We start from the raw sequence: 13491 nt of genomic DNA on the forward strand, positions 1-13491 counted from the left end.
GCAAAGCTAAGGAGTTTATATTTTACCCTTAAAATTATGGTGACACATTTTACAAAGATCGCTCTGGCAGGGTGCGGCCAATGGATTTAAGTTGAGGCAAGGATAAAGGAAAAGCAGCCAGCTAGAATATCATGACAGAAAGCCAAGCTGGAAGCAATGAAGGTTTGGAACAAGGCACTGGTAGTAAGGACAGTGAGGAGAAGCCGGGTTCCATGAGTACAAAGGAGGTAGATTCCATTCAACTATGTGGCCAACTGAATAAAGGACTGGGGTGTGGGACAGGGAAGATTTTAGGATGACTTCTGGGTGTGGGTGACTACATGAAAGTTGTTTTCATTCACCAAGACAGGAAATACAGGAAGAACAGATTTGTGACTAGGGGGAATTCAGTTCTGGACATCTTGATTTTAAGAAGTTTGTGAAACATCCAAGTGATGTCCAGTGGCCAGTTTAATATATAGACCTTAGAATACAGGACAGGCTGGAGATACAAATTTGAGGGTCATCAGCACAGAAGTGGTAGCTGAAGCCTGGGTTCAGGTGTCAGCCAGAGAGAATGTATAGAGAAAATAAATCAAACAGAAAAGCACACCAACATTTAAGAAGCGAGTGGAAGAAAAGATATTTGCAAAGGAAACTGAGAAGTGTCCAGGTGTACCAGCATGTTCTGGAAGTCAAGATGGGAAAGAAATTAATATGTGTATATTTTCAGGGAGAGGTTGAGGATACAGGACTCAAGGGACACAGCTCATAAAGAAGCCAGAGCAATGGGATTCAAAGAAAGGATGCTTTGTAAAAAGAAGGGTCATTGCTTCCAATGACACAAGAGAGAAAGACAAAAGAACGCAAATAAATTTTTAAGCGTGAATGGGGTTAGTATTTCCTTATGGTGAAAAAAAAATTCCAGATAAGCTACCTACCATTGGGTAGACCAACTCTGGGACATAGTGTTCCTGTTTAGGTTAGCCAGCAGACTGACAAAAAGGCAAAGAATTCTACAATCTAAAAGTTTTCATTTATGTGGAAATGTAGTTTGATAGACATAAAAAGGAGCATCATTTAAGAAGCACTTAGAAACTGTAGTAATAGCCCTATAAACAAGACTGAGTGAAACCAGCTAGTAAACTCAAAATCCATTCTAGGATGAAGAAAACAGCAAGATATGTAAAAAACGGAATCACTGTGAAACTCGATAATCTGTGAAACAGAATTACAGTGTTAATTCCTAGCAAAATACTATTTCATCGAATAATGTACGGGTGCAATTTTGTTTAAATGTATTTGTCACACCTAAAAAGTGCTTTGATTAGAAGTGCTGCTTACAATTGGATTTCAAATGTGATGCTTCAGTCAAAATAAACAACCAAAACAAACTGATAAGACTAAATTCATCTTGGGTTTTATATTAACCCGGAGTTAAGTCTGATAGTTCATGACTAGAAATGTAAACACAAAGCTCTTTTCTTTTTCCTCCCCAGATCAGAGAGTTCTCATTGCCTGAAGAATTCTTTATCTTTTTAAAATAAAACAGGATATTCTGTAAGGACAATTAATTATTTCAAAAAAGAAGAAAAATAAATAAATCATTACAGTCCACTTAATGCAAATGTAATACAAATATACTAGAGTATTTTACAGAGCATATCATGAGAAAACCAAAACCAAAAAAGAGTAAATCATAAATTATCAGCACAGGTAAGAACCAATTCTGAATGTGTAAACATATAATTACAGAGAAATGTGATTTAAGATAAATACATGTACTCTGAGATTTAGACATCTACTTTGATTTTTGAGATTACATTCTTTAGATCCTTTTAATATTCATTATTTAATAAATTAGTTCTCTTAAACAGAATTTAGCTAGTGATTTAATTATGAGAAATAACTTTTTATTAAAAATAAATTTTTACTTAAATTTTTTGAAAAATAAAAGTATTGGGGAAGCCATTTATAATCCTACCACTATGGCAAAACATTTTGATAAACTACCAGGCATCTCTTGAAATGGATAAGCAAACACATACAAGTACACAGAAGTGGAATTATATACATTCTATATTGCTTTTTAAAGTCAAGATTTTTAGCACGTCTTGAATTTCTTTTCATGTCAGTAACAATAGATCTCCATTATCATAATAGCTACACTGTATTACACTGTATGGATGTATCAGCATTTCTACCAATTGATGGAAATTTACATTGTTTCCAATATTTTACTATGATAAGCAATGCTTCAATGAAAATGATCTTGAACACATGCCTTTACCAACAAGTCTATCTCTTTAGAACAAATCCATATAGTGGAATTAATGGGTCAAAGAGCACACACATTTTAAATGTAAAGACAATGCTCATCTATCCTCCAGAATAGAAATCATTTTATATTCCCACCAATAGCACAAGAGAGTTGCCCCTTTCTTCTACTATTAATGAGGTTGAGCCTCTTTCTTTAACTTCCACCGTTAAATGTACTTTTTTTTGTTTGAATTACCTGTTGTTAGTTGCCTTCGAGTTGATTCTGACTCATGGGACTCCATGTGTGCAAAGTAGAACTGCTCCCATAGAATTTTCAAGGCAGATAGCCAGCCTTGTCATCTGAGGTGCCTCTGGGTGGATTCAAACCACCGACTCTTCGGTTAATAGCCAAATGCTTAACTGGCTGGGCCACCCAGGGACTCTCATGAGCTACCTACTTGTGTCTATTTCTCTGCAGGAGTGTTCATCATTTACTAAATAATTTGAGAAACTTTTTTTTTTTTTTACGGTTATTAATCTTCATCTATTATTGGAGATCTTCTTCTACTTTACCTAACTTCGACTTTTATTTACACTTCAGAGTAATGGTGTAAGAGGCTTTTAGCCTCTCAAGATGATAAAAATATTCTACCATGTCCTTGACTTATGTAATTTCATTTATGTTTAAATTTTTGAACCATCTAAAATCTACTTAATGTTAGGAGTGGTCACACTTTATTTTTTTCTCAATACCCAGTTCTCTTATTGGATAACCTCTTTCCTCACTGAGAAGCCATTTTTAACACACACAAAAATGAGAAGCATTTCTAGACTCTATTTTGTTCTACTGATTTAGTTATTCTTGGACTAATATTGCTCTACTATGCTAACTTGGGAAAAATTTTCCTATCTGCTGGGGCTGGTTCCAACTCATTTTCTTTTCTGAATTTTCCTGGCTACTCACCCAAGTTTAATTTTCAAAACACTTTAGAAATATTTTGTCAAGTTTCTAAAAAGTGCTGTTAAAATTTTTGTAGACCTTACTTTGTATTTCTCGAGTATGGAGAGAGAATATTTACATGAATTTGACCATGAATCCTTTGAGTATTCTTCTCTGTCCTCTAGGAAAATTTACAGTTTTTAAAGGTTCTGTACATTTCTTATAAATTGGGTCAGTTACAGTTCATTGTTTTTTTAAATTAGCAATAATAATAATATTCCTGCAGTGAGTAGGATTTTTTATCTTATTTTTTAACTGAAAATTACTGATTTCTGCATATTTTTATATATTTATTATGCAGTGAGCTACCTTTCTGAATTCATTAATATTTTTTTGTTTTCCATTTGTTCTCTTGCATTTTCCAGGTTTTGGGTCATATAACTAAAGATAATGATTCTTGTCCATGGTCCCTTTCAAAATCTAATTCTTTGAAATTGAAAAATTTTAAAGTATATGCCTTATTACTAGTAGTTTTCATTCTTTGCTTAAACACAATGAATACTATCAACGTATACACTCAGATATTTAGGTTAGCTCAGGGAAGTTTTCTTTAATTATTACCTGTTTCATTTTTCTGGTTTCTTTATGGGAACACCTATAATTCAAAGCTTGCAGTTTCATTTTTTGTTTGCTCTACTATATATTTTTTTCTCATCTTTATATTCTCTAGATTTTGGGAGCGTCACAAATTCATCCACATGGCCAAATGTCTTATTCTGTGTTCTCTAGGGGAGCAAAACCTGTGAAGCATATGTAGATATGTAGAGAGAGAAATTTACTTCAAGGAAATGGCTCACATAATTGTGAGGAAATGGCTCATGCAATTGTGGGGGGTGGCAAGTCCGAAATCTGTGGATCAGACAACAGGCTGAAGACGTCTGCTGGTTCACTTGGTTGCAGGGCCTGATGAACTCAAAATCTGCTGGTCAGGCTACAGGCTGGTGGTGTATGTAGTTGCAGGCGTTGGCGAATCCAAAATCTGAATGCCAGGGGACAGGCTGGAGGCCTCTGTTGGCTTATGTCTCAAGAACTGGAGGTCAGACAAGTAGAAGATTGTGGGGTTGAGAGACAGCGAGCTTTGTCAGAACACCCATTTATGTAATGGAGGCAGGCCACACCCCAAAGGAAACTCCTTTTCCAACTGATTGGTCACATCAGATCACAAGATGGAAGATAATTACATAGTTTCTGCCAAACCAGTGAGAATCACAGTCAAACCAAGTTGTCATGTAACATTAACCATCAAACCAACTGTTTTCAGTAATGTCAGTTGTGCTCCTTCATATCTCCTATGGGAGTTTCCTTTTATTTTTTGCATGTTTCAGGATGCTCCTTTTTCATTTCTCCCCTTCACCTCAATTTGCTCTTTCTTTACAGCTAATATAAATGAAAGGTCAATTATTTAAGAACTTCTTTATGCTAAGTACTTCACAAGCATTATCTTAATTCCTTTTTTTAAATTTCATTTATTTTTTGTCTTCTAATTTTATTTCATTGTTGTTGAGAATGCACACAGCAAAACTGCACCAATTCAATCATTTCTGCTTGTACAATTCAGTGATGTTGATTACATTCTTTGAGTTGTGCAACCATTCTCACCCTCCTTTTCTGATTTGTTCCTCCTCCACTAACATAAACTCACTGGTCCCTAAGATTCCTGTCTAATCTTTCAAGTTGCCTTTGTCAATTAGATTCATATACAGAGCTCCTAAAAGAGCATAATGCTCCAGGCAGACATTTTTTTACAAGTTAAGCTAAATTATTGTTTGTTTTTAAGAAGACTTCAGGGGATATTTTTGGCTTATGGTTTAAAGATTATCTCAGGGCAATAGTTTCAGGAGGTCATCTAGCCCCTTTGGCTCCAGAAAGTCTGGAGTCCGTGAGAATCTGAAATTCTGTTCTGCATTTTCCCCCTTTTGATCAGGATTTTTCTATAGAATCTTTGATCAAAATGTTCAATAATGATAGCCAGGTACCATTCACATCTTCTGGTCTCATGGCAAAGGAGGCAGTTGTTCATGGAGGCAATTAGCCACATACTCCATATCCCCCTGCTATCCCTGACACTCCTTCTTCCTCTGTTGCTCCAGGCAAATAGAGACCAACTGTCATGCCTTGGATGGCCACTTGCAAGCTTTTAAGACCTCAGGTACTACGCAATGAGCTAGGTGGTAGAACAGAGGCACTAAACATATTATTAGGCCAATTAACTAAGATGTCTCATGAAACATGATCCTAAACCTCCAAACCAAGGAACAAATCCCCATGGTGTTTGGTTGTACATAAGCAGCATCAGCAGCCACTCTTTTTTGTTGTTGTTGTAAACATATCACACCTTTTGCTAGGTCTACTTTTTACAAGTGTACAACTTATTGACAGTAATTATAATAATCAGCTATGCAACCCTACCCTTAATCAATGTGATTTTTTCCATTAACCTCCTTTCCCTTCCCTCCCACCTCTAGTAACCACTATTAATTCTTGTTTAATTCTTCCAAACTCTGAGGTAGATATTATCCCACGGTACATATGAGGGAACTGAGACTTCAAATGATTATGTCGTTTGCCCAGGGCTGCACAGCTACTTGGTAGTACAGCCAGGATTTAAAGCAAGTCTTTATAACCCATCCTCTCAACAGCTTTACCAGAGTTTCAGCTGCCTTTGGCCCTCCTCCCTGTTCAGAGCTCTCTGGAGTGGTTTCGGAAGTATCTTGTGTCAATTTCAGTGCCTCCTGGACTAAGGCATGAGCATCTTCTGCTCTGACTGCTAGAAAATCTGGCTTTGCTAGAGACAAATGTTCCTCGTGCAGGTGATGTACATTCTCCAGCATTTGCTGCAACCCGGGGCCCTACTCCCTCCACCCATTTGTAATGCTTTCTCTGAGGTGACTGTCCATCCAAGGGTGCAAAGTCTCCCTCCCTCTTTAATCTGTAGTTGTACTGAAAACTGAAACCTGTTTTCTCAAAATGCATGTGAAAGCAAGGAGCTGAGAGATTCTAGGGGTGAGTGTAGATCTCAAACCTAGCTAGCTCAGATGATTTCTGGGTACCTAGCTGGTGGTTTGATTTTTCAGGTAATGTAATTCCTGTGTCCTGAAGTTAGAGGCAGTGACTGAGTTGAGGCTTTTTCCCACCTATACTGCAGCTAGTATGATTCAATGAATTGGCTGATTGACACTGGAAGTTAGTAGAAATTTCCAGTGGATTTTGGCTGGAACTTCCTTTTTTCTTTAGTTTCCAGTGCTGTCGTAGTCTTCTTCGGCATTTTTACATTTAATGGATAAATCAGGGTCTGCTAGTACGTGGCCATTTTTAACACATACTTAATAAGCATCTATCATGCAAGGGGTTTGGGATTAGTGTCAGGCTTGCTCTTAAAGAACATATATGGACTGTCTCCATCAAAACCTAGGGGTCAACAATACAGATCAAAATGAACCAAAGTTTCTTTTTAGAACCTTTCCTAGGCTCTTTCCTTGGGTGTAGGAAGTTCCCACACTTCCTATCAATCAGTTAGCCCTATGGATTAGCAAAATTGTCTGATGATTTTTTAAACGCCATTTAAAAAAAAAATCACGATACTAAGAAATGTTAGTATTTTAAAGAGGGAGTTAGGGACTGTGCTAAGGAGGGTGAATGAAAACGCCTGGGTTGTAGGAATGTTTTCCTATCAGTGAGGCGTGGCTGAAGCTGAGTGAGCTGGGTTAGAGTGACCCACTAGGCTCTGCTGCTCTTAGGAGTTATCTCGTGCAGAAAAAAGCTCTATACACTCTGAATTGTGGAAACCCCTTGGCACACCTATAATTCTTGTCTTAGTAAAGCTGAGTTAACATTATAAGATGCTACTCAACTTTTTTTTCCTTTCGGAAGCATATTTTGTACTTCAGTGGTCAAAGCTACTCCGGATGAAGGAAGCTAACAAATGCATCAAAAATATGAAATACGTAACTGGAAATCCCAAGCTATACGAAGAGTCCCTTCTCTTTGTTCCCATGTTACCCCCTTAAACCCTAAAATTATTTTTTACTGGGCTCTCTTCTTTACTCAACTGCAAGTTCAAGGATGTGTATTAACTTTGTATCCTCAAATTCCAGCACAGTGCCTTGTCACACTCTAAGTACTCAATAAATATTTGTTGAACAAATGGATTAATAGAATAATCCCTTTTTAAAAGACTTTGTCAAATCAGGAGATAGGTGGAAACTGAGGTCAAGATGATTAGAATGGTTAGGAACAAAAATCTCAGGCAAAAGGAGGCTGGAAAGCAGGCATCTCAGCTCCTACAGAAGCCAGAGGTACAGCAAGCCAGGAAAACCAAAGGCCTGGAAATTAGAATTCAAAATGTTGTGATTTTATATCAAAAGAATGCTTTAAAAAAAAAAAAAGTCAGCTAAGTTTGAATCTGCTAATCTTGCAACCTTTGGCAAGTCATTTTACCCCGCTGGGCTCAGAGTACTGATCTACTCGATCTCTAACACATTATATGATTCTAGGTCACTGACATCAAAGCAAACAGGAACAGAAATCCAGAAGGTTAAGGGGTGAAACCACACCTGTTAAAGGTTATTCTCTGCTCCATCAGGGACAGGGAGTGGTGACTGGTGTAATACCCTAAGGCTAAAGGCACCAACCAAGCAGTGAACGAAGTTGGCTGAAAAGTCCGAACGAGAGTAGAACTGGCATTACAAGGACATTCCTGCAGAGTACATGCTCAGTGCAACATAATCATATTTATGACAGTTAATACATAAATTTAGCTAGCTTTTGCCTTCTAAGTTAACTGAACTGTATCCTGAAGTGTTCAGTCCACTTTAGCTCATTCTATGGAAGTGGCAAATGTGCAAACAGGTTAAACTGACTTTTACAGAATAATTATTCGTTTATCTTCTTGTTTGAGGATAGAATACTTCATTTTAAGATATACATAAAATGTTACCTTCTAGATTCATGACTAAGATTTTTTTAGTGTTTTTTTCAATCTTCTTATTTCACAGGGCAGTTAGCCTATAAAAGAAACAGCGAAGAAACTTGGAAAACACCAATAGTAAAATCACTTCAGCCATGGCATATACAACCAAAAGCTAGTGACACCCTCAATTATAAAAATGAGCCATGCTTTCTGCTCACTGCTAAAGGACGATTTCATGATCAAATCAGAAATTTAGAAATTGTCCTTCAACAGACACAAATTGGGTCAAGAAAGAGAATTGACTACATAAGGTAACAAGAGGTAAGAGGTGGTACTAATATGAAGGAAAAGAAAAAAACAATAAACAACCAAATGTCACTTTCTTGGACATAAATATTGATGGCAAGATTTCTAAGTAGTCACCCTTATATTTAGTTAGATAAAAACTTCCAGCACAATAACACTGTTAGAAAGTAACCATTAGGGACCGTGTAGCAATGACACATAAACATTAATGCAAATTGTACACTTTCTTCCCTGAGAGCTATATCTTATGTTTTGATCTCTCATATTATTCCTGAAAAATTATTTCAAATTATGACCTATTATTAACATTTCTTGCAATCATTTTCACTGTGGTACTATACAAAGACAAACACGATAAACAGTTTTTAATTTTCTATACAATTTACTGAAGATTATCATGTTATGAAAACAAAAGCAGGTCATTCTTAATGTGTCAAATTTGTGAGTTTGCTAATTTGAAAAAATATATTATACAATCACACAGATAACTCTAAATCTACATTGAAAAATTTAATCAATCAAAAAGTATCTACTTGGAAACTATGTCCCTAGTATCACATTACCAGAAAGATAAGGTTGTTGTCCTCACAGAACAAATGGGTCATTGGTAATTAATCATTAAAATGGCGAATATTCTACTATCTTGGGAGATATTGAGGAAGCTAACAAATTTCTCTGGACACTGTTTATTCTTGCCCTTCCAAAAGACTTATAGATCTAGATAAGATTACTTTGGAAAAGGAATCTTTTTTAGTCCAGAAAATCTTCAGAGTCCAATATAATTCTGGGTTAATCAGAGATTAAAGAACCTTTTTATGAATAAGTAGGCATGGAAATCTTTATTTTGAATTAGCATGTTTTAGTCAAAGTTACTAATCATCAAATATCAGTTCAGAATTCCTGGAATGCATCTGAATGTCAACCAGACACTAACATTCTGTTTCCAACAATGATGACTCCTTGGCTGAAAGCAGAAGATACAAACTAACAATTTTACTCCAATACCCATGATCTCTAAAGAAAAATCTTGCTTTTTAATATAAGAAACTATTGAGTCAAATGAATACTAATTAAAACAAAGATAGTGTAAGTAAAATGTGGGTGGAGGAAAACTCTAATTACACAGCAAATACATGAAAGAACTAATCAGATAAGAGAAGGATCATTTTTCCAGCAGTCCCGCTGCCATGAATGATATTTTCATGAGCCTGTGCTACTTTCTCCAGTGGATACTGAGAACCTATTACAGGTTTTAACCAACCAGTTTCCATCCCAGCTTGAAGGGCTGCTGCAGACTGCTGAAATTCCTCCTAAGGGAAAGAAGAAAAGATTTTTTTGAATGGACTATATAATTTAACTCCCAGAAGTATTAAAAAACTTCAGAATCTAAGAGTTATAGATAAGAGTATCTTACAAGTGTGTGGTTTTGGTCAACTTGAAGACAAACCTATAGAAAAAGTAGTTCTTTACAGGGTAACCATAAACTCCAATTTGCCCAGGACAGTCTCAGTTTACAAAACACCCATTGCTCTGACGTAATGACTTATAGTACTTTCTTTCTTTTTCAAAATTGATCTGACTTGGATAATAAATTATACTGATGTCCTAGTATCTTCTAGGGCCTAATCATCAACTCACCCCACCAGTCAGAGAGCTAAGTTTAACATCTACTCAATAAACTTCCAGTAAGCCTGACTTGGCAAACTGTATCAATTTTTAATTAACAAAATCAGAATCGTTTCATTCCCTACCGTGGATGATGAAAACAGAGAAACTCCAATTATACTAGACTCCTTTGTCATGGTGTCCCGTGGGTTTATCTCAATAGGACCTCTGCTGCCAACAACCTATTATGAAAAACGACATACCTCCCATTAAAGATTACTACAAAATAATGTTAGATGTAAACATGTGGTTTAATAATCTAAGATTATGGTAAAACTTCAAAGTGGTAAGAAAATGAAATACTTACTATTACTCGTCCTCCATGTGACAGAAGTTTCAAATCATTACTAAGATTTATATTAGCTAGCATTTCAATAATCACATCAATTCCTTTATCGCCAACAGATTTCTATATAAAAGAATGTATAATGGGGTAAATAAACAAGCAAAAAACTAAAATAGTTACCATAGCCCCATATAATTCAGAAATGTGTTTCAAATTACATTTTAGATGGTATTTTTAAGGCTAATAATGCAAATTCTAAAATGACCTAATTATATAATGACAATATAATTCCAAGGCACCAGCCATAACATCTAAAATGATAACGATCTGTACTAAAAAAAATTGCTGTAATAAAATAAAATATGCCTGGAATTTCAGGTGCTTAGATTCTACTTAACTATAAAATACTTTTCCTTGGCTGAAAATTTTGTGTCCAAAATGTATTTTCATAGAGAAACCAACAACAAACCAAAACCACAAAGCTCTCAAGGGACTCCGATTTTTATTAAAAAACAAAAAGAACAAACATCGGTTGCTTGGAGCTGCAGGGTGTTTTTTGTGTATTCAGTTTTGTTCTAAATGACCAATAATCCATTTGTCACACTAGTCTTTTCTTTTTTTGCTCTTGGTTCCCAAGATATAGACCTTGCTCTTAAAAAGCTCTACATATCTGTATCAATTTTATTTTAATGAAAAAATAAATACCTGTGCCAGGCATTGTGTTATTAGAAATTCAAAGATGAACATCGGAAGCTTAAAATGTAAAAACAAAACTAAGAAGATGGACAATAAGATATTCCTAGCTATGATGTAATGGACTAAGCACTACATTAGTAGAAATAAACCATAGGTTATGGAGAAAAAGTTAAAGTCTGATTGCCTGCGGTGGTCAGAGAAAGTTTTACAGGCATGATGATCTGAGCCTTGAGGGATGAATACGAGTTCCCTAGGCAAAAAAAAAAAAAAAAAAGGAAGATAAGCAAGAGGCAGGTAGAAATGAGGCACAGGAAGAGTCTGGGCAGAAGAAATAGAAAAGCAAAGGTGTGAGGGGCTGAGAGCACCAGTCAGGATTAGAAAGTAGCCCAGAGAGCCGGAGTATGTATCAGAGCAAGGGGGATTGGTGGGGGAATTGTAGACTGTTGCATATTGTGAAAATACACTAAATGCAATGTTAAAGAGTTTGATTTTTTTTTTTTTTTTTGGCAAGTGTTAATTCACATGCTGGGCACTGTTCTAGACACTGAAGGTACGTCAGGGAAAAAGAGAAACAAAAATTCCTATCCACATGGAGTTTCCTGTTCAGTTATTTCGGAAGATTTTTTTTTTTTTTAAACATGGAACCAAATAACTCTGGAGAAGGCAGAGAAGACAGAGGCAGGTATTAGCTCAGTTGGGAACTATGATAATTGTCAACGGCAGAGAAGATGAGGCCTAGACTAGGTCACAATGGTGGGGGGAAGAGAGAAAAATAGAGAGATTTGAAAGGCACATCATAGGTGAAACTGAAAGAATAAGGTGATCAACTTGATGTGTGGGAGGAAGAACTGTGAAAAGAAGATAGGAATAAAAAATGAAATGCAGGTTTCCATCTTGGGTGGCCAGATGGGTAGATGACTAGATGAGTGGGAATGTCTTGTAGGCTGATAGGAAAGAATGTTGCTCAAGCCAGATACAGTTTTAGAAATCAGCAGCATTTGGGTAATAACAGAAGCCATGAGAATATCTGGGATTAATCAGGATGAAAGTTTAGCACCAGAAGATGAGAGATTAAAGGAAAAGATCTGAAGAACACCAACATTTAAGTAATACAAGAGGAAGGAGACTAAAAATGAATAGTCAGGGAGGTAAGAAAAGAATGTTTCAAGGAGATGTGGTCAGTGTCATAGATTGCTGAGAAATCAAATAGAATGAGGACTGAGACAAGACTCCCAAACCCCATTGCCAGACTAGTGGACCAGTAATTAGGAGTGTATCAGTGACCTTCTTAAGCAGTTTATGAAGTTGGAAGAGAGCAAACTGCAGTGGAAGGAGATGGGAGGTCAAGAATGAAAAGCAATAAGTAGTCACTACTTTTTCAAGAAGTTGTTTTAAAAGGGAGGAGAGATAGGAGTGAGGTAAAAGGTTATGAGAACGTTTTCGAGAACGGGAAAGACTTAAGCTATAAGACTGCATGGTCTTACAAATTAGATTACTGTGACACAAAAGCCATATTCTTAAAATAACTGATCATTTTTCATATTTGTAAATACTCTTAGATAATGGTATCAGGGTTAAGTTCGGGATCTAGTTTTATTAGACACATAATAAGTGACAGCCTTGGCTCAGTTTTTTGGTAAGACGATTTAGTGGTAAAAAAAACAAACCCTCACACATATTTTTAATCAGTTTTTAATGACCTGGTTTACATAGTAATCAGTACCTGAAAAATTCTAACTGATTCTCAACATGAGCAAGTAGTTTGAGGATTAACAAGGTAATCAGTGTTTAGTAAATCCCTACTATAGCACAGACAGGGAGCTCTAAGGGCTGCTTAAATTCAGTTATAGCTAGGGATACATGAAACAACTAATTACCATGTTTTAACACAAATAGAGTGCATGTCTTACTTTTTTTGACAACCTCACCCCCACCAAGGTATTTTCGAAAGTGCACTTCATTAATTTTTTTATAGCAACATGTAAAAAAAAAATTAGCATAGCACGCTTACAAAAATACCTGGTGGTTAGGGGTTGGCAAAAAAAAACATAGACTGCTGCATGTTATTTGCACACATGTTATTTGGGTAAAAATATATGGTAAATGCTACCTCATGGGTTTGGTTGAGGTTGTAATTATTCCTCCAAAGTATCCAGTTAATGTACTTTATTTACTAAATCCTAGACAGATCCAGTTTGTAATCTGTGGTAAGGTATCTCATCTTCCATGGGTAAGTCACATCAAATTACATTAAGAACACTTCCCAGCTACAAATACATAGCTACGGCTTGACTTAAAATATGATTTGCATTAAAGAGTACCAATTTTTTTTTTATTAAAAAATCTACAGAGGCTATATTTCATTTGCTACACACAGACAAAGCAGAAAGT

At 36.0% G+C, this 13491-nt stretch overlaps 1 protein-coding gene across 1 annotated transcript in view; it reads right to left on the reverse strand.

The window, feature by feature from the left end:
* Nucleotides 1-9263: 9263 nt before the first annotated feature.
* Nucleotides 9264-13491, reverse strand: part of CRYZ (crystallin zeta) — a 32787-nt gene continuing 28559 nt past the window's right edge. Inside the window, exons 7-9 of the mRNA XM_003411231.4 lie at nucleotides 10426-10527; nucleotides 10205-10300; nucleotides 9264-9763 (exon numbers count right to left, since the gene is read on the reverse strand). Coding sequence (XP_003411279.2) covers nucleotides 9596-9763; nucleotides 10205-10300; nucleotides 10426-10527 — 366 coding nt within the window. The 3' untranslated portion in view covers nucleotides 9264-9595. The remainder of the gene's footprint in view (nucleotides 9764-10204; nucleotides 10301-10425; nucleotides 10528-13491) is intronic.

This window comes from Loxodonta africana, chromosome 3 (genome assembly GCF_030014295.1).
Source record: "Loxodonta africana isolate mLoxAfr1 chromosome 3, mLoxAfr1.hap2, whole genome shotgun sequence".
In the NCBI taxonomy this organism is placed as follows: domain Eukaryota; kingdom Metazoa; phylum Chordata; class Mammalia; order Proboscidea; family Elephantidae; genus Loxodonta; species Loxodonta africana.